General features: G+C 34.3%; 3 protein-coding genes across 3 annotated transcripts; 2 read left to right on the forward strand and 1 right to left on the reverse strand.

Moving 5' to 3' along the window:
* Positions 1–1,068: 1,068 nt before the first annotated feature.
* On the forward strand, positions 1,069–1,590 carry LOC113871725 (ethylene-responsive transcription factor 2-like). Its single transcript, XM_027508824.1, has one exon. The coding sequence runs from the start codon at positions 1,069–1,071 to the stop codon at positions 1,588–1,590; it is 522 nt and encodes a 173-aa protein (XP_027364625.1).
* A 2,006-nt stretch (positions 1,591–3,596) lies between these two features.
* Positions 3,597–4,013, forward strand: LOC113871726 (oleosin 1-like). Its single transcript, XM_027508825.1, has one exon. The coding sequence runs from the start codon at positions 3,597–3,599 to the stop codon at positions 4,011–4,013; it is 417 nt and encodes a 138-aa protein (XP_027364626.1).
* A 1,126-nt stretch (positions 4,014–5,139) lies between these two features.
* LOC113871727 (polycomb group protein EMBRYONIC FLOWER 2-like) lies at positions 5,140–21,251 on the reverse strand. Its single transcript, XM_027508826.1, has 22 exons — positions 21,144–21,251; positions 20,871–21,009; positions 20,482–20,537; positions 18,886–18,991; positions 18,587–18,755; positions 18,428–18,496; positions 16,504–16,643; positions 16,202–16,324; positions 16,015–16,136; positions 15,551–15,583; positions 15,346–15,377; positions 13,354–13,406; positions 13,211–13,264; positions 13,068–13,127; positions 11,584–11,630; positions 11,339–11,469; positions 9,393–9,624; positions 8,558–8,606; positions 7,875–7,961; positions 6,167–6,243; positions 5,904–5,993; positions 5,140–5,413 (listed from the first exon to the last, which is right to left on the reverse strand). The coding sequence occupies exons 1-22, from the start codon at positions 21,206–21,208 to the stop codon at positions 5,293–5,295; spliced, it is 2,055 nt and encodes a 684-aa protein (XP_027364627.1). The 5' UTR covers positions 21,209–21,251; the 3' UTR covers positions 5,140–5,292.
* Positions 21,252–21,397: the final 146 nt, after the last annotated feature.

Raw genomic sequence — 21,397 nt, forward strand, 5'->3', positions numbered from 1 at the left:
TTTTGTTATTCTTTATTCTCTACAAAAATTCTTTAAAAATTAAATCATTTCTACGTGATAATAATAAAAATAATCATAAAGTGTGACCGTAGAATCTTACACAAAAGTTTATCAATATTTTCATAATTTAAAGAGATAAAAAAATTAAAATTATAAAATTTTTAACAATTTATTTAATATTTTTTATTTAAATAAAAATATTTTTTAATAAATTCGTTTAAATAAAATTTTACTACAATTATAACAAAAAATTCACTAAGTAAATTGTAATTATCTAACTTGATCGTAATATTAAAATTTTATATATTTAAAATTTGGTCAACAAATGGTAACACTTTTATTGCGCACGCAATAGTATACTTGTAATTATGCTATTGAAATGTGTAAAAGACAAACATTATTAAATTTTTAAAAGTAAATTGAAATAACTAAAATAATTTTATCAGAAATTAAAATTATATATAATTTACTTTTTGTCAGGGAAATTGAAATGACTAGGATATTAAATAATTTTAATAAAGACTAAACTGATATGTGATTCTTGCTTTAAAAAAATTAATTAAAATATCTAACGTTTGTAATATTAAAAAATTATTAATCATTTAGTCAAAAGTAAAAATAGTGTTGATGTAAGACAACCACGTAAACATTCACATGATGATGACAGAGCTGTTCACACGTCATCTTATTTTGCCCAAATTTTCCATTTTTTTTCCAACCAGTCTTTTTACTTTTAAAATATCAAATATTATTGTTATTATATGACACTTTATAAATCAATAATAATATTATCAATATATTTGAATTAAATTTATAATTTAATTCTCAAATGTCCTTTACAAATATTCGTCATAGAAATATTCAATAAAAAAATTGATAAAATTCATATTTTTAAAACAAAATTAAAGATTAAAAATTATATTCAATTAAATAGAAAAAAAAATTCAAGGATTGTTTTTTCCAAATGAGATTCAGTGGATGTGATCTCAGTGAACTTCACTGTGTTGTGCTTCGCTCCACTATAAAACCTATTTATTCCCTTATTTCTTTTTCAAATAAAAAAGCAAAATGAACGACACAAGTGTAGCCGAACAATGGAGCGACGTGCCGTTTACGATGAACGACGCTGACGACATGATCATCTACAACTCCCTCCGCGACGCCGTTTCACACGGTTGGTCTCCGTCCGATTTCACAACACCAAAACCGGTATCAAACGACGCCGCCGCGAGACCACCACGCCAAAGCAGTTTCCTCGCTCACGAGAACGACGATTCCAACGCCGTCGTTTTGCCCCCGAAGAAAAAGAAGAGCTCGGGAACATGCTACAGAGGAGTGAGGCAAAGACCATGGGGAAAGTTCGCAGCTGAGATTCGCGACCCGACTCGTAACGGCGCCAGGGCGTGGCTTGGCACTTACAAAACAGCTGAGGAAGCGGCTTTGGCTTATGATCGAGCCGCGTTTAGGCTACGCGGCTCGAAGGCTTTGCTGAACTTCCCGCACCGAGTTGGCTCCAATGAACCGGCTCCGGTGAGACTAACGGCTAAGGCTGTGAGTGGCAGCTCGCGTAAGAAGCGGAGCCAGAGTTGAAGGAGAGCCTCTACCAGCTGTTGCATTAATGCATGGTTGTTTAGCCAAGTGGCAAGTAACTATTGGTTAGTTGGTTTGTAGAAAATGTTGGTTGAAAGATGAATAAATAAAAACAAGGGCACTGCATTTTGGTCTCTATTGTTTCTAATGTTCAATAAAATAGTGTTTAAATTAAGAAAATATCGTTTTAATCGTAAATTATCAATTATTTCTTAAATTTCCAAATATCTTTATTTATTTTAATAGAATGGAATGAAAGGCAAGACAATGAACCCAACGAAAAATAGTGGAGATTGCAAGTCGTTCACTTTAAGTTGTTGGAAATTATTGAAAGTTCATTTATAATAAATGGCCATAGATACTCGTCATTTGATTATAATTAAAAAAATTAAACCTGTTTACACAAGTGAAATCTTTAAAATTTGGTTTAAAGTAAAGGATTTGAATAGTTTACACGACATAGAAAATATTGTGAATAGATTTAATTTTTGAACATGAGAACTGTGATATTTTTTAAAGTTTTGTTCTCCTCTCTCATTTCTTCGAAATGGTATCTAATCAAGCTTGACCTGGAATAGTATGAAAATTGAACCAATGGAAGAATGGTAGCTCGAAACCATTCTATATAATCAAGCTTGACCTGGAATACTAACATTTCATCTTACGGAGTCAACGGAAGAGTTTGTGGAATAAATGGGCTCTCGATATTCTTCCAAAAGATTTTCCAGCCCACCACCTTCTTCTTTACTTTTTGATCAATTCGAAAATACAATTAGTAATGTGTTTATAGATATATCAAATGTCTGCTGAAATTGGTTGAATAATCGTACTTTCTACATTTTTTGAAACTTAATATATTATTATATTGCGATCAAATTTGTTGGAAAATTACTCTCATACTGTTTGATGAGAGAAATTTTATTTATATTTATATTTTTTATAAAAACTTATCTACAGTTTCACACGAATTGAGTCAAATCAATTCAAACGTTCTCTAGTTTTCATGCAGCTGGGAATTAAAAAAAAATAATATTTTTCTGTTATACATTAAGCATATCTTCTAATTAATAGATAAAATATATTTTTTATATCGATATAATAAGCACTAATGTGAGAAGTAAGTGAAAGAGAAGTTCTCTATTTGATAACCAGAGTTTTCATACAATGTGCCCTGTAAATTACCTCACAAAAAACATTTTATATAATTGAACATTTAGTAAATAGTGTAACTCGTCGAGAGTTATTCTCATAAAATAATTCAATAACCAATATTCATTATAATACTTAAATATATCATATTCCTAATATTTAGGGGAGTTGGAAAAGAAAAATATACTAGGAAAAATAAGAGTATGGGTAAAGACTTAGGATTAAAGAATTTAGAAAAAGTGAACATTTATTAGCTTGAAAGAGGGATATTGGATGAAGAGGGAAAAGGTTTTTGGTTGAACTCTTGAAGATGAAGTTTAAATGCAAAGTATGGGACATTCGAAATAGAGGATGGAGGTGATGGCTAGAGGTATGGAAGGTAGCTTGATGAATTGTTGTGATGGCAAAAGGAGTTGGAGCAAGAGTTACCATTTTTATTAATATTAACAACGTTTTATCGTCATGATCACAAACCTGCATGATTCAATGGATTTGGAAATGTTGCAAATCCAATTGTTTCATTCTCGATCAAACGTTAATATTTTCGAAAATTACACATACATTGTCACAATTTTTGAGAAGCGAAACATGAGATAAAAAGGTGTGAAAGGAAAACATGTAATGAAATGTAACAAAACTAGGAAGCAGAAAAAAAGGTGGAAAAAGAAAAACGTGTCATGAGAGGGAAGCATGGTGAAGCATGCAACCCATGCATGAAAACGAGATGAACACGTGCCACACAACCCCCTCAATGGCTGCCACCAAACCCTTCTCCATTTATACCCATTCCCACCTCTTCACTAACTCGTATATTTATTTCACTTTCTCAACCAAACCAAACCAAGCCAAACCAAACCATGGCTGAGACTGAGATCCAATACCAACGCCACAATTATCCGCAACACCAAACTCGCTGCACCACAATCAAGGCCGCCACCGCCGTCACCGCCGGCGGCTCCCTCTTGATACTCGCCGGATTAATCCTCGCCGGCACAATCATTTCCCTCACCATTGTCACGCCACTGTTCGTTATTTTCAGTCCGGTTCTCGTCCCCGCTGTTATAAGCGTCTCGCTCCTGAGCCTTGGGTTCTTGGCCTCTGGCGGATTCGGTGTGGCAGCGATCACCGTGTTAGCGTGGATCTACAGGTACGTCACTGGCAAGCATCCACCTGGCGCTGATCAATTGGACACCGTGCGTCAAAAGCTCCTCAACAAGGCGCGCGAGATCAAGGAATACGGTCACCAGCAAATCACTGGAGCACAGGCTTCTTAATCCTGCACTCGCATGCACTTGATCCATCTCAAAACCTAGTTTACAACTTTTTTTTTTTATTGCATTTTCGTTTTTTGTGTCTCCTTAGCACTTATCATTGCCTGTTGTAAGTGCATGCTGCGACTATTGATCAACCATCTCTTTATTTATAATTAATTATTTCGCTCTTTATTTTAATTCATTTCCATTTTTATTATTTCTGCATTCAGATGGTCGAAAAGCTTAAAATAGTGTAATTTTATATATTATCGTCAAATCATACTTTATCATATAACTAAAGTATTTGATGTTCATAAGAATTACTAGAAAAATATTTTTTTAATTATTTTAAATTAAGATTATGGCAATATAAAAAGCATTACACTCGATGATTCTCGTAATAACTGTTTGATGCTCTATTGTAATTTTATTTTATTTTTTGGTGCACGACAAAATTTTAGGATGAGATGTTCTAATTCGGGGTAGGGAGAGTTTTTAGGTTTAAATGTTCGTTAGTACTTACAAGCGTTTGACTTATAAGATATGTTACATAATTCAATTACATACTATTTAACATTTTTTTCATATATCATAAATTTAACCATAAAATTTGTCAACATAAATTAAAAAAACTCATTTTGCAAATTATACCAAAAGGTTTATGAAAATAATCTAAAATTATAAAAATCATAAAATATTTTCTTAAACTATGCACCTCTTTCAAATACCCTCTTAACACAATAGTTGTGAATTCCATGTTATATGTAAGGTAAAATGTTCGTTAAAAAGTTATATTTAAATTTTACACTGGTGGTGACACTAACAAAATGAAAATATATTAGAAGGAAGAGAGTAAGACAAGCATATAATCAGATTTGGATTGTCTACCGTTTTTCTAAACCTACACAATTTCAATAACCAAAATGCTAAACTATTCAGCCAAAAGTATTACTGTAAACATTAAATATGAACCCGGCAATCCAGTTCAGAGATAATTTTGATGTCAACAAAAAGTATAGATAGCAGAATTTCAACCACTTAACAGAAATAAATCAGTACTCAGGTAGCTTAAGAATTTCTTCAGCTCCATGCTGCTGAAAAAGAGACTAAGGGTAACTTTTATCCCTTGACAAATTTATGGTACGACTGAAGTAAATAAATGTATATAACAAAGACACATTGAAAATAAGAAACTTCCACAAAGCAATGGCAGCAAAATGCACCTTGTCACGAAGTCTTTTTCTGTGCCATCTGTTGTTTATTTTATTTTTAAGGGATTAAAAAAAAAACTGAATTTTCTTTAGTTTTTGGGACCTGAATTCTGCTTCTGGTATTCTTGAAGAATAATGCCACATTTATTGATGGTCTTAGCATCTAGAAGACCTTGATTCCATAGTTTGATCATAAATAATCTCCAATTCCTGCAAAAATTATTAAGTTCACAATTATTTGCAGATCTTTATATTTCCAAGAAAAGAAAGCATAATTCAAAACATTTTAATTAAGTAAAGCCACAAAAAGTGCTAAAATAGCATAATATATTGCACTAAGACAATTAAACTATCTTGATAAAAGTTGCTTTTGAAGACTGCACCGGTTATCATGATCATGTTTGTTCAATTAAGCTAAAGATCAATAAAAAGGGCAACCTAGTGCACAAGGCCCCCACCTAGAGGGGTTTGAGAAAGATTGATGTTCAAAACCTTATCCCGACAAGCAGAGGAGTTATTTTCAAGATTTGAACCTGTGACCTCTAGGTCATCAGGCAGCAACCTTATTGTTGCGCCAAGGCTTACCCTCAATTAAGGTAAAAATCAACAGAGATAAATAAATAGGAAAGGCCAACGATGAAAAGAAGCAAATTTAGTTATTTTAAAATGTGAACACTTGAACACAAGAGATGCTAGTTACCAAGTTAACATGGAGGATTGGGCAAGCTCTTTGCAATGAAATCTTGTGAAAGCTTCATATGCCCAATGAATGTGACCATCTGCCAGCACACTGCCACAAGAAAGAAAATAATTGAAACCGGAAAATAGAAACCCAACTGGACAAGCATGTAAACTTTCTAAAGATCAAAGGAGCTTTCCGCATAAAATATGTACGTCAATAAACCTTAAGAAAAAGAATGCAACATGAAGTGAGTGAATTGAGCCAAAATGAAAAGAACTCACCGATGTTTCCGAGCAAATATGTTCCACATATACATGAATTGCTTTGCATCATCACTCACTTCAATAGTATTAAGCAACTGCAAGGTATCAGGGGGTGCATCAATGCTTCCTCAAAACATAACAAAAGTGTGAATAATAGTAATAATAATAAAAGGTGCAATAGACTTTGGAATCTCCACCCCAACCTCAATCTAAACCTATGTTTAAGTTCCATAAAATAAATCAGGTAGACATTAATTTTCCAGTTGGAAACTTGGAATCACAAATAATAAGCTCTCAAAATAAGGTCTACATGATGTAAAATTCAAATAACTTCTGTTAAGAAAAATAACATATTATAAGTAAAAAGGAGATTCTTATTGGTATAGTTGTTTGTGCATTGCACCACGTACAAGGTGAGACTCAATGAATTCATTTGATGATCTGTTTTAAAAATGCTACAAGGCACATGCACAATTCTTGGCACGCATGTTGCATGTACTGACTTGAGAAGCCAAGTCAAGTGTGCAATTCTACTGTTAGTGACAGTAATGTGTTCCGATTTGAAGTTTGAGTGCTTTGGGTATGGAGCTGACATTAAGCCTGGGTTGAGGTGGTTGTGATTTGTGATATTTGCTGCAATGGGCTGTTCAAAAGAAACCACCTGCCTTCTCTCAACTCTTCGTTTGAAAAAGTTAATTGCAAGTTTTCATTTGGTATATTCTTAAGCCTGTTTAGTTTTAAGACTTTATGGAAATGATTTCTACTTGAGCTGCTGTTGTACTTTGGTTATATTGGGTATTAACCACAGGTGAACTATCATGATGGTAGGAAGTTGTGGTAATTTCAAAAGTAATTTGAAGCTAAGGCTAGTTTCGTTGTTATCCCACATGGTTCATGCAAGAAGGCAACCCATTGAGTCATCATGGAGGAATTTTGAGTGGCATGGGGAGTTGCTACTTCAGATTGTAAGCACAGCCCAAAGAGCTGTTGATCAGATGACAACTGTAGTCCTAGTCGGGGAATTTATGGTGCAACCACGGGAAATGTGAGCTAAATCAGGATGAGATCAAGGGATCTGCATCTGGTCGCAGGAATTGACAGTGCCACTTCAGATAATGCCTTTGTCTAGCTGTTGACAGTGAGTTGGTTTGAAGAATTGCAAACTGTTGGTCTTTATGAAGAAAGGTCAAAGTTCTTCAAGAGCTATTTATAAAGGATTTCTGGAATGGCAGTGTTATTTAGGGGAAAGTGCCACTTGCCTATGTTCTCTGGCTAATGGGTTGAGTTTTTATATAGTTTTATTTGAATTTAATTTGAGTTTTCATATTTCTGACTAGAAAACTTAATAAGCTTCCATCATGAAGGGAAGTGTTAAGGAATACAATATAATATTGAATAATTAGGAAAATCTTATGTAATTAGTTACCTGTGCACTTAAGTAAAGGGTTTCTTTGTAACCTTTGTATTAGTATAAATAAATAAAGGTAAGGTCAGCTTTTGTATTTCAACAATTTATAATAAAATTTGGTAAAAAAGACCCTTTATGGCTGAGGCTCACAGACGGGGATACTTCTTTAGAAAAGGTATATATATATTTATCACTTTTAAGCTCCTGCCAGTCACTGATTATTACAAAGCTTAACCAGAATTTTGTTCAACGAACAAAAGTTATTATTAAAGAAAACAAAATTGTAGAAAATTAAAACAAAAGATCACTTATACATACCCTTCGATCTAAAATCTCTGTACCTATGTCATCATACATTTCATCTTCACTGTCATGATCTGATAGTACTTCTTCCAGGGCCATAGGCTTTAACCAAAACAAAGAGAGAGAGAAATGAGTAAAAATCCCATCAGACATGTGATAGAAAAGGTAAGTATCCAACAAAAACAACAACCAAGTCTTTTCTGTATGCTGTTCAGGCCACTACAGTTCATCACAACCATAAGTTAATATCTGCAACTATCAGTATAAATGATACCAACAGAGTCCACAACTTGACTGCCAAATGCATTATTGCAATGTTGTACCAAGATCATCAAAAAAATACAATTATCAAAGAAAAACCATGTACCTGATTTGTGATAGTTTTCTATATTTCATACATACAACGCCCAATGAAATTTAAGCATCTCCATTGTCTAGAAACGATAATTTAATATTTTAACTGATAAAAACAGGTGTCAAATAAAAAATAAAATAAAATAATTAAACACTGATATTTGATTTTAAGACTGAAATTACATCTGACCAACCAACATAATTTCCACACATTTTGTATGAGAAGCAGTGTTTAGGCCTCTCAATGGCACTAAGTTCATGATTTCTACAACACAATTCCAACTGACATGCAAAGAAAATAGAAGTACAAAAAAATAAAATAATAAACGGCCATCACTCATCACCTGGTATGTGCGAGAGTGATGAAACTTTCGCTTCTCCAATTTGGCAATGCTGAAATGTTTTGAAAAGAACTATGTCAAGGTTGTGTCCATTAAGTTATTTGTACGTTTATAGCAAGAACTATAATCACAAGTAGAAAATGATAAGTGAATATTTATTTAAACATAGCCTGTACAATGAACCACTCATATAGGTATCACATGAAGAAATATTTGTAATGACATCAAGAACATTTGACCAATAAATATAGCAAGCAATCGTGAATTCTGTAATAAAGCAGAAAATCAAGTTCACGCACAGTTAACAGACCTCGCTAGTTAACATACACTTACGAGCAGAAGTTAACAAAACTCAAGCAAACAAATCAAAGCCTGAAAACCACATACAATAATAAAGACCCCAGATCAGATGTACCATTTGACAAGCTTCTATGATCAATCAGTTTTATACGTTCAATAGATTACAACGGTACCCAAATTGATCAAGATAACTTTATTTAACAATTAAGGCATCATCGATCTATCAGGTGAACAGTTTTATTATGCTAATATGACAGGAAATTATTACATCAAAAAATATTAAAATTTGGAATTTGTTTGGGAACATATTTCAGCAACGTTTTCGCAGTGTAATTACAATGAGGGACAAAATGATTCCCTGATGTGTACTCTTAATTATGCATTTTCCCAGATACAACACACGTGATAATTCCTAACTATTTTCACTTTTATGTCTTCTTAAGCTTCCATCAACTATAAACTACGATTATATTAGAAACCTGAAGGATGTAAGAACACTTTTTGTTTTCCAAGGATAGAGAAAAGATTCAGGACATACATTTGTGGGTCATATTGCACAAGTGGTAACTTCCCTTTCTTGTCAACCTGTTGCTCTGCAGGGGTCCCATGATCATGCTCAGATATTGGTGAGACATCATCCTGATTAGGATGTAAAATAATTGCATTTGAAACACCTTCCTTGTCAACATCCATTGCAGAAGTCCCTTGATCATGCTCAGATATGGGTGCAACACAATCCAAACCAGGATGTAAAATAATTGCAGTTGAACCTGCAATGTTATAGCAGTATGTGACACACTAATGCACTGCAGCATTACATGACTCTTTCAAAATCATGCTCAACAAATATATTAACAATTAGAACATATGAGAAGAAGGAAGTAACCATAGTTATCAACTACATGATCCACAATTCAATACAATTTGGCAAGCCAAAAATTCATACCATGCAATGAATTGCAAATGATTTTGAATCATGTGATACATGGGTGAATCAGTACAATTATACATCACCAATGAATCACATGATTCAGCAATTCGTTATTTCTTTAGTGCTTTGCTTTCACCAATTATCTTCAAAGAAATCAAAAGTTCGATAAGATTAAATTGTTAAATGAAAAGGAGCTCACGGAGCTCTACTGAAGACAACCTACCCTTATTTGATTCATCCACTGCTCTGCTTCCATTTTATGAATCATGAATTTTACAGTCACTCACTCAATCTATGCACTATATTTGGCCGTTCCATACTCTCCTGGCCTTCATTGCTCTAAAATATGGACTCCATACACCTAGTTATGACATGGTTTTCTTTTGTTAGACTTATGGTAAAGACGTTTTGTCAATTTGTAATTTAAAATTATTACATTGGTCCTATATACATCTTTCATACAATACATTTTAAGCTAACTTTTTATTGTGTCCCTGAATCTTATAATTTTGATATGATCCACAATCCATAATGAAAAAATTAACTCAGAGAATCACGATTTCAACCACTTTGATAACCTTGAAATTAGCAAACCTTTTTTGGGGGAAAAATGTTTCAGCTCTCTTGAACAGGATGAAATAATTATCCATGTGGATAATGGACAAGGACGTGGCATCAGAGCCACTGGTTAAGCCTGCTCGATTTCAGAGTTGTTTGGATACCATTAGCAGTACCTTCTCACTTGAAACAAGCTTGCAACCTCTGTTCATTCTATAATGCACACCTAGCTCTAAGTGGCTGTGCACAACCTCCTAACAGACTGTAAGATCTCCAATCCATGCGATTAGACTGTAGAGACTGGTCAGAATCCGTCAACTATTTTGGTCATGATCACTGGCATTGGTGATTGGCTACAAATTTTCTAAAACACACTGCTGCATCAGATTTCATGGAAATTATATTGCCCAATGACCAGGTTGACATCACACTCCTCTGGACCAGATCAGATCTCTAATCACATCTATGCAATGAGGAGATTGACCTCCTCTATGGTGCAATTTTATTTTGCTTTGTTAATGAAAAGGAAGCACTATTTGACTAAGGCAGGCCTAGGTTTTGAAGGTGAATTGAACTCTTACGATATGAAGTTGGAAACAATAGTTCAATGAAACCCTAAAAACTAGCAGTTTCTTCTTCATATTGTGTGATCCTTAAACTCCCCAAAGTTATTTTTCTACCTTAATCAAAGAAGGCCCAAATTTTTCACACGTTATATCCTTAGCCTTTCACTGTAGTGCAGAGAAGTAATTTGCAGATAGCTGCACATGTCCCTAAAACAAAATTTCAAAGAATTTTTCTTTGGCAAAACTGAGTTGGCATTGTTATTAATTCTTAGATGGATTAGAGGTCCCCACCACTTTGACATATCCATCTATCACCCTTGAATTCATGTCAAATTCTAACTGGAGTTCTGTCAAATTTTGCTGGCTGTGTAGACATAAATTGTATCCCCAACTAAATTAGTTTAGATATTACAAAAGTAAGTTACACACCCTCAGCTTGCTCCAAAAGCTCAGTATCTCCTGCAGGAACTTCAGGATCGGTGAGCAGTTGGTCTGTCTTATTTCTACTAATTGATCTAAGAGATGTTTTCTTTGGTTCTCTGCGCTTGAATGGCTTGGCACTGCATATAGATATTAATTATATTATTAGTTGACCATTGTACTTCAGATTCAGAGCATCAATCTATAGGAGGGGCTGAGAGAGTTCAGAGCAGTGTGAGAGTAAAATAGCTTACCAGAAGAAAAAAGTTTGTACTCTTGGATCAACACCATCTGCAACAATCTGGAGGGAAATTAATTAATAAGTTTCAGGAACAGTCATAAGATTCCAGATACATTTGTGCTAAGACTTTAAACAGTTTTGTCATGCTTCTTCCAGGTTTCTAGGCAAATGTTCTCTACAAGACTAATAACATGGAAAAGAACAAATCATCCTACGACATTAAGCTATTGTGTACCAAAGCAACAATGTTGTAGGACAGGACTTCATCTCATACAGAGAGCAACAGATATTTCAAGTTCCACAGAAAAGAGACCTAAAATATTAAGCTGGAAGCAATGACTCAAATATTAAGAATGGCTTTTATAATGCACACTCCCAGACATGAGGGTACACTATACATGGACAGAGCATCCTTACATCCAACTATCCTTTACTAAAATTACATTTTACTTGAGCTGAAAATCAAAATGGAGAGTTTACTTTTCAGAAAATAGAAATGTTATTAGAAAGAAAATGAAGGAGTAATATTAAAAGAGGACAATAAGAAATAATAAAAGGTGCAACAAATAAAATGATTTTGGAGGCAAACATGTTGAAACAATAAAGCTCTCTGATAATTTCCCATATCTACCAGGGAAAGCCTATTCAAAAAATCATATGCCAAGCACCCAAGGGCTAAAAATATTATTTTTCCCAAAGTTGGGGGATTCGAGTAATTCCTAATAATGAAAGCACTTTGCCCTCTTCAATACTATCAAAGTCAAGCAGAAAGGAGAACTTTTCATAATTTTTGGGGATTCTATATCTAATTAGAACACTGTCCTGTGCAAAAGCACAGGAAAAAGCCTTACCCATTCAAATAAACTCTTCCAGCTTGTGAGGAAAAGAAAATTACAAAAAATCATTCAGCAGGAAGAAAAAGCCAGAACAACTTTATATCTGGCAATATTTTGGACAGGTTTATTATATGAGTCTTGCTAACCAGTGCCCTAAAGACACTGGCTAAGGAATCAATAAGAATACTTCTATTGGAAATCATGGTGGGAATTCATTAAAAACCCTTCTTAATAAAATGTGTTATTGGGCAATACCCAATGACTTGGTCATGTGATGTTTGTGTTAACCCCCATCATATAAGTTGTTTTTATCTCATTAAACATTTGTAAAAAATGTCAAGTAAAACCTTCCATGATATGGACCAAAAAAATGTTTTATTCTTTCCCTATTTGTACTTTCTCCCTTCTCTTTCTCAACAAATTTTCTTTCATAGAATGTATGGACATGAGTGAATGGATGAAGAAATAAAACAAGGCACAAAATAAAGAATCTAATATTGTAAGGTCAAAAACATGAGAGGTCCCAAATGAAAGAGTAAGAATAATATTTCCAAGAATAAGATCGCAAAAGATAAATAATTATAACCCATTTGATATTTAGAAGTAATAATAGATTCACCAAAATTTAAAGCGAAAAAAATTGAGGGCAAACTGTTCTGACCTCTGGTCTCCAGCTATCACTTTTGACAGACACATGTACATCAGGACAATCCTCTGATGCCTGCAATATTATTTATATTTGAAACCATGGCTTACTATGGCTTACTTGTTTGAAAGTTAGCAAGAGTTAAGAAGATTACTGACCGAAAATTCAAAGTTAAAAAGATCATGAGATGATAGCAGGTGACACCTCACTCCCTAAAACAGGTAGAAGCATTAAAAACAAGTTTCTATTATCACATTGGTAAAGGTACAGCTTTAAATCAGTAATCAAAATTAGTCTTAACCTTATAACTTGCACACTTCACTAAACAGAATGGACAGCAGAAATCTTCAGTAACTGCAATCAAAGTTTTCAGTTACTATATAAACTGATTGCCCGTAAACAATGATGATGATAATAATAATAATAATAATAATAATAATAATAACAGCAGCAGCAGCAACAGGGTAATCTCAGCTGGCAAAAATTAATCTTCAGCCTAATAATCAGTAATCAATTGTTCTAACCAAATCAACATAAATATAATATATTCTACATTAATGCTAATACTCTAATGTAAATGTTCCAACCTTAAAGCTAAAGCAATAAGCTCTCAGCTTATTAAAAATAAACCCCCTCCAAACCTAACCAAACAGAGTCACCAAGAACTCAGCAAGGTAGGAAAAAGACCAAGACAAACAGCAGCACAATGTAGGTAACACATGACCAACCAGCTGCAGCAGATACATGGTATAAGATGCAGCAGATACACGGCCAAGCAGCCACTTGGAGTGGTGGAACCAAACACACAGGGTGATTTAGACAGGGAAAGGGACACCAAGCATCTCTGTTTAAGTCTTCTAGAAAAGGTGGAACTGGAAAATGGACCATCTTATGCTCAAATAAAGGAAGAGGAACACAGTTGATGGAGGAATAAATCCCTGGTTACTGCACAGTGCATGAGAATGGATACAGCAGCAGGAACTTGCTGGAATTAAGGCATGATTAGGGAAAAGGTTGAGGAATTGAGCCACAACAAATGAGCATGAGTTGATCAATGAAGTCGGTGTGGTCTGAGAAGGCAGGTAGAGAGGAGCTCAGACCATGCAAGGAGGTAGGAACTGCAGCAGATCAAGACCAGGGAGTGACTGGAACGGTGGAAACACAACATTTTGTGAAGAACAGGCCTGATGAAAGGTCTTAGTCACTGATGAGGAGAAACTCTCCAGCATTGAGAACCCGTGACTAGCACAGCCAAAATGGGCGGGGATCGCCAGAAAAACAATGACAAGGTGTTCTGTAGTGATCCCCAGCATATTGGACTGCAGAAGCACCCCAAACTTCAGCATGTGGTCGGAAAGGTTGCTTGAGAATGCTGGCATATGAATGGTTTTGCAGCAAGTATCTTACACCTCATAATCATAAGCCTCTGGATGCAATGGCAATGTTCATTTTGTGAAATAGTGGCCAGAAAGGGGAAAAACAGAAATAGCAGTTGCAGATGAGTTTTCTGTTCTGAAAGCAGTAATATTCCAAGGAGAAATGAGAAAAAAATGGCCTGGGATTGACCAGAACAATTGAGCTGACATGGTGTGGCAAGAGCTTGGCTGGGAAAGGGGCTGGTTATGGGGGTCAAGGTCAATACTTTTACAATATGAATTTTTATTTAAAAGAATGGAGGAGGCAAGGATGGAACTCCTGACCACTTGTTGAATGATGCTCTAATACTACGTCATGAACTAACTATTCCAAAAGCCAAAGTTACTGGATGAAATCCCAGCAAATAAAATTAACATAGCAAATTATTTTATTGCATCTCTTTAACAGTAAGAGATTGGCAAAGTCACTGGGAAATGAAACAATCACCAGAAGTTTGTGCAGAAGGGTAAAATCAGGCACTAAACAAAGGGATTCCATATTTTGGAAACCTGAAGCAAAATAGCTTATTAGGTTATGGAAGATGATATTGCAATGATACCATGTTCAAAGACAGAATTATTGAGAAACTGCATGCTAGGCTGCACAGATATCATGGTGTTTACTGATTGATTTACAATCAATAAGAGTAATTCCAGCAGGCAAAAACAAACTCTATCCTAATAATTAGCGATCAATTATTTGAATATAATTAATATATAAATATAGTTGACTCTATATTTTAACATCAATGCTAATATTATAAACATGTATATGCGCCTATCAGTGACTTATTTGTTTGGAAAATACATTAGTTAATCCACCAAGTAAAATAAATAAATAAGCAAAAGAGAGACTAAGAGAGAAATATTCAAATTACCTTCAGTTCTCCTCAACTTATCATTGTAATACCTGTAATATTTTTTATAAAAAAAAATGATTAAAACAGACAAGTACTGATCAGAATGATCATCATTTCTTCTATCAACAAAAAAACTGTCAAAAGGGAGCAAAGGAGAAGTAGAAAACATCCCCACAAGAAGCCATGAAAAATATCACATCACAAAGAAGTTAAAATATAATACCTGTAATTGAATGTGACAATTCCTTCTTTCAACCTGAACAATACAACCAGCTAGAAGTTAAAATGTGCACCAAAATTTATTTAATAGCAATTACATCAAAGTTCAATCACCCCTTCTCCCTACTCAAAATAAAAAATAGCTGGCACTTTAGTTATGGAACCTCCCAAAAATGTAGTGTAACAAAAAAAGTTCATAGTGGCAAAGAACCAATACTTATGAAAACCTCAATGATCTAGGGTTGTCAATAGAAAGAGGTAAAGCCAAGAGATGAAAAAAGGAATCTGTAACCTTTTCAGTCATTGTTCTCTCCCTTTATTGCATGATAAGAGAGCTTGCTTAGCAAGGTTTAACAGCTAAAATAGTATATAAAATTTACCCTCAAAGCTAAAGATACATGACTAAATAAGACTAACAGTAACGTATCCAACACTCCACAACAAAAGCTTGGGACAACATGAATTTACCGAATGTTACGGGATGATGATGACGATGCTACATCGCTGCTTGCATGTATATGGTAGGGAGATTTCTCCTCAGCTCCAAATCCTTTAGCAGAAATTGAGATTTGAAGTCGCTTTAAAATACTCTTTGGAAACCATAAGAACAGAAAAGAAACAAAAAGCAGTCAATACAAGTTTTCCATCAAAGAACTAAGTCTGTTGTGGTGAAGTTTTTGCTTAGTGGGTAAATGATATTGATGCTAGAACAAACCTCATCCTCAGAATTACTAGGCTTTTGAATTGAGATGCTCTTGTCCTTTCCTTGAACACCACACTGCAATTGTAAAGAAATTTGTTATGCCATTCATCTGTCATAATTGTGAAGACTAAAGAAAAGATAAAAAACTTGAAATGGATCGCTAGATAAAAGCAGTACCCACAGAATAGCACATGATTTAACTGGCACAATAAAAACAATATAGATCATTAACCCCACATAGTTAACTGTCATACCTCCAAAATACATGGAAGCAAATCAATAGCAGACATGATCTCAGTTTGCTGCCCCAAACTAAAATTTGGATTACAACAACAAACCGCATAAATTGATTGTAAGCATAACTTCCCAAATAAGAAGCTCTCTCCAGTTCTTGCTGTCAGGTACAGAATGAAAAGATACAATCATATGAAAGTTCAAAATTCATCCTCTCCATAAAAAAGCCAACATAATTCGAAGGAAAATAAAATAATCCATGAGTGGCTATACTTTTAAAATATATAAAAAAAAAAATATCTATTTTAATGAAAGAAATTCATTAAGAAAAAGAGAAGATGATTACAAAGTGCTAGGAAGATAAGAAATCATCCTTAAAAAATAAAAAAGAAAACAAAATAAACAACAAATAAAGCATTAAAATATAAGAGAAACTGATGCAAAAAGATCTCACTTATAGAATCTTATGATTTTCAAGAGACTAATTTTATCAACTATTATGAAACTCATTATCTTGGGGGAAAGATATAGAATTTCAGAGAACTAATAAAGGATAGAACTTTTGGTTACTTGGCCAAAGAGCTTCTAGTACAGTGTTGACAAGTTAGAGAGACGGATATCAATAGTAAGATATAGAGTGATAGACAAACAAAAGAGAACCAATGTAGAAGCACTATAGGTTGAAGCACAAATCCTATCTAGCCTGCATATGCATATACACTACAGAAAACAGTATATAATTGTATAGATGTCAATCAAATGATCAACCACCCCTTAAATCAAGCTCCAATCAATCAGCTACAATCAATCCATCAACACTGCCTTAATTCACAAGGCTTTTCCATAATAGTTTGCTAGACATCACTCATTGGCCTCTCAATAAAATAACCTGGGCAAATAGTTCTCCCTACCTAGGTGACATCCCCAGTAAATAGTTTCCTTTTTTCCTTAATGAAAATGATATACGTGTTGGATGGTAACGTCTTGGAGCTGCCCAAATGACTTCCATGTTACAATGGAACTGTGTTTTTATAATTTAGGGGTTTAGGGTTCCCCAGCTTGTTAGCTAGGTTCCTAGCACCACTCTTTCCACAATGATCTACACAGCTTATCGTCAGCACATACTAATAAACATGACACAGCTTAAGAAGATCTCTGAACTTCACTCAACCTTCTCCATATGGTCTACACAGCCTAGGTCTCACACCACCTAGCAACGTGCTCAATTTCATTGCCATCAACCCGTCGTTGGGCCATAACACCATTGTACCAAATCATAAGAAAAGAATTGTTGGGCGTCCCACGTCAACTATAGATATGACTAAATAAGAGCTTATAAAGGCTAAAGCAATCCTCACATTACAAGCAAACTTGTGGAATTGAATTAGGCTTAAAGCCCAAATCAACAAGAATAAACAAAGCAATACATCAAAACCACTTTAACTCCTCAGAACTACAACCTCTCCTTGCAATCTTGTTCAGTAACAACTCAAGCCATAACACCATTGCAATAAGATCCACACAGCTCTCTAGACCTTTACAAGAGAAAGATATTTCCCTAAAACAAACCCATGAGGTTAACCCACAAATTATAAATAAATTCAAAAGAACACATGGAAAAGGATCTATTACTGAAAATCCATGCATTTATGCTTAAACCAAATGCATCATACTCCACTAAAAGGGAACAACTCCACAGCACCCTTTCATGGATCTCTTGATTTGATTTATTATTTCAGGTTCTACCACTCTTTTGATTCTTTATGAAGGATTTTTTGTTGTTTTATATGCAATCCACTCAATGGAATTCACTCTTTTAAGATTTAAAGAAGAATATTATGCAAATTGTATATGGATGTGGCTGAAGTAATAGTAAAGTAACGGTACAGCCATTGGACAACCATATTTTGCATATCAGAAGTTAGTGGTTAAAGCATATCTCACATTCAATAAAAGCCACATCCAAAGGCATCACACTTGCATTGGCTCCAGATGCTGAATTTGGGTTTTTCCCTGCAAGTAAATAGAAACAGCAAGGAATTTAGCAAACATTGTGCTTGTTTGTGTACTCATGCTAATTGAATCACACAAGCATATGCATACCATAAACCAAGATAAAAAATTTGCCAGATTCCGCCTTCTTGGCTAACTTTTCATTTTCAGGGAGCATAAAGTTTGCCTTGACTTGAGTATTTCCATTCCCATCAATTTCAGAGGAACCTCGAAATGTGAATATCTGATTGGTTTGATAAACAGCAGAATACTTTTCTTCCTTTGGTCGGTTAAAACAAAAAGTATTATGCAGCAGAAAAAATTATGATATAAGGTGTTGTACACTGAGAAAGTAATTCGCATAACATAAGGAATACATAAAAATTCAACTTAAAAAGCACTATTCCCACCTCTTCATCTTCACCAATAGGATGGAGCCTTGCCATACAAATGCATAAAGGAAACAAAGACTGAGTTTCATCATCTTTCCATGACAATGAAACTGTCATTAGTATCCTATACATTCAAATGAGATATCTTATTAGCATCTCAAACTTGAAATTTATACTAGACTACAATCAAAGGAAATAAAGCAATGGCAGAATGAAAACAATGACTTCGTATAACTAACTTACAGGAAATTCAACCTTACTGGAAAAAATAAATAAATATGCCACCTGAATTAAGGTAAAAAGAAAAGGTATTGCAAGGTCTACATAACAAAAACCTCATCTACCTTGAAACAGCTTCTCATACTAAACAAGAGTGCCAAATACCCTGTTGAGGATCAATGAGGTATGCTCCAAGTACTATTCTGCACGTTTATACATAAGGTGTGCCCTAAACCTCGAGACATTTGGTATTGAATCAACAGCAAGTTATTTGTTTGTGTATAGATTGTTGGATACTACTAACATGATTCCATACTGATGTTGACTTGTAGTTGGTGATCACAGGGTCAGATAACTTGGATGTTAATTGGAGTTACTTCAGAAGTTAAGTCCTTATAAAGGATAAACACAACAACGTTCACACATGAATTGGCAAGGGCCAACTGTGCCTTATACCTGAACCAGAACCTACTTCTTGAGCTCCACTGTTTAAATTTAAGGTAGCATAATTCTAGTATCTGGGTGTGTCTTTTGTACTGATGCAATGTGTGCATATGAATTTCATTTTGGCAGGTGTTTTCAGGTGTTTATATGCACACACTATGTATGTAGGCATGTGTGCATGTGAAGAAATTTATCAAGATGAAGAGAAAAAATTACAAAGAGAAGGGATGATAAGGATTCCTCCTAAACAAAATAAGAAAACAGAAAACAACCAAAGAAGAAAGAGAAAATCAAGGGAGCAAAGCTGCCCAGTCCTTTGTTATATCTGTCAGTGAAACAAACCTCATGCATCAATGGCTGTTGAAGACAGTCCTACTTTACATCAATATCAGCTGAATCTTCCCACTTAAATAGAAACAATATTTTGAGATGGATACATTAACTAGGTCAATGCCACACAAATAATGCGCACAATAGACCACACCGACAGTATTCATAGGACTCTATGTTAGAGGCTCAAAGAAACTGGTTAGAAATGCCACACTCATTGACCAAAACTAATCCTGATTAGTCTTTGAACCACAAAACTATACACATTGAAGCACAAATTAGCAACTTAAATACATTCATTTCAATTGAGTCCACACACTCCTTTTTATATCTATGTTGTCACTAAATTTATGATAATAACATATTCACATTATTTTTATTTTCCATACCAAGCTTAACATATAATATTAAATACATATGTCAATTTAAATAAAAAAGGTTCAATTCTATATCACCACCACAAAATGCCTCCTAGACTTCACAGACATATTCCTGAAAAAATCTCTGTTTAAACTGAGCATAGCATATACATCCGGATAGCCATATAGCAGATAATAAGTATAAATCTGTTAAAGAAAAGGGAGTTAACAGCAGAAGGAAGATTATATATGGTAGATTTACCTCTTCTTGTTCTTCGCCTTTTTCCTGTAGTCTAAACATCTTGAAAGGAATAATGGCTGTAAAACAGACATTTGAACTATTAGAATACAGCATGCAATAATATTATCTTCAGAGACTAGAAATTGGGGGATTGAGAAGTAAAAAAAGAAATTAAAGAAGAAAATAGAAAGTACAAAAATTCCCCAAAAGCAACAGGTATAAAAAGAGACAATAACAATACCAATAATATAATCAGCCCCATGACTCATGCAATCTATCCCAGTATAAGTTATAAATACAACAACCAAGTCTTATCTCACTAGGTGAGGTGTATAAGTTATAAATAATCACATAAAATATAATTTACAATGGAAGGTATTTTAGCTAATCAGATAGAGCACATTTCTTACCATTCGATGTTGAAGAATGTTGTAGAACTCTACAGGCTTGCAATAAATTGAAAGACTCTCTTCTGCAGCAAGCTTCTCTTCCTCAGATAAATGCTCACAACCATCTTCATGGTTTGGTTCATCTGTGTTTCTAGCATATCTGCAGGGGCAAACAGATAATCAGCATATGTTGAGTTGCACCTGGGGGGGGGTTGGCTGCAGTTGTTTCCCTTTTAAGGAAAACTACCTAGATAACATTTGTGAATGGCATACTTTGTTTAAAAGAAAACATACGATGTTTCACAAGCCGCAGCAGGATAGCCTGCCATTCTTGTTGAAGAAATCTCAGTTATATGCATTTATCTGGACCTTGAAGTATGTGAAATTTTGTGAAGCAACAAACCTACATATATAATGATGGGGTGTTAGAAAAGAAAATCCATGCATATCACTTGGGGACCATAACCCTTTATATATGATAGTCAAATACGCTTTCATAAATAGTCATGTCTTAGAAACCTTATAATGTTTCATGAAGAGTAATGAGT

The sequence above is a fragment of the Abrus precatorius genome, unplaced genomic scaffold, assembly GCF_003935025.1.
Source record: "Abrus precatorius isolate BTA unplaced genomic scaffold, Abrus_2018 Scaffold7, whole genome shotgun sequence".
In the NCBI taxonomy this organism is placed as follows: domain Eukaryota; kingdom Viridiplantae; phylum Streptophyta; class Magnoliopsida; order Fabales; family Fabaceae; genus Abrus; species Abrus precatorius.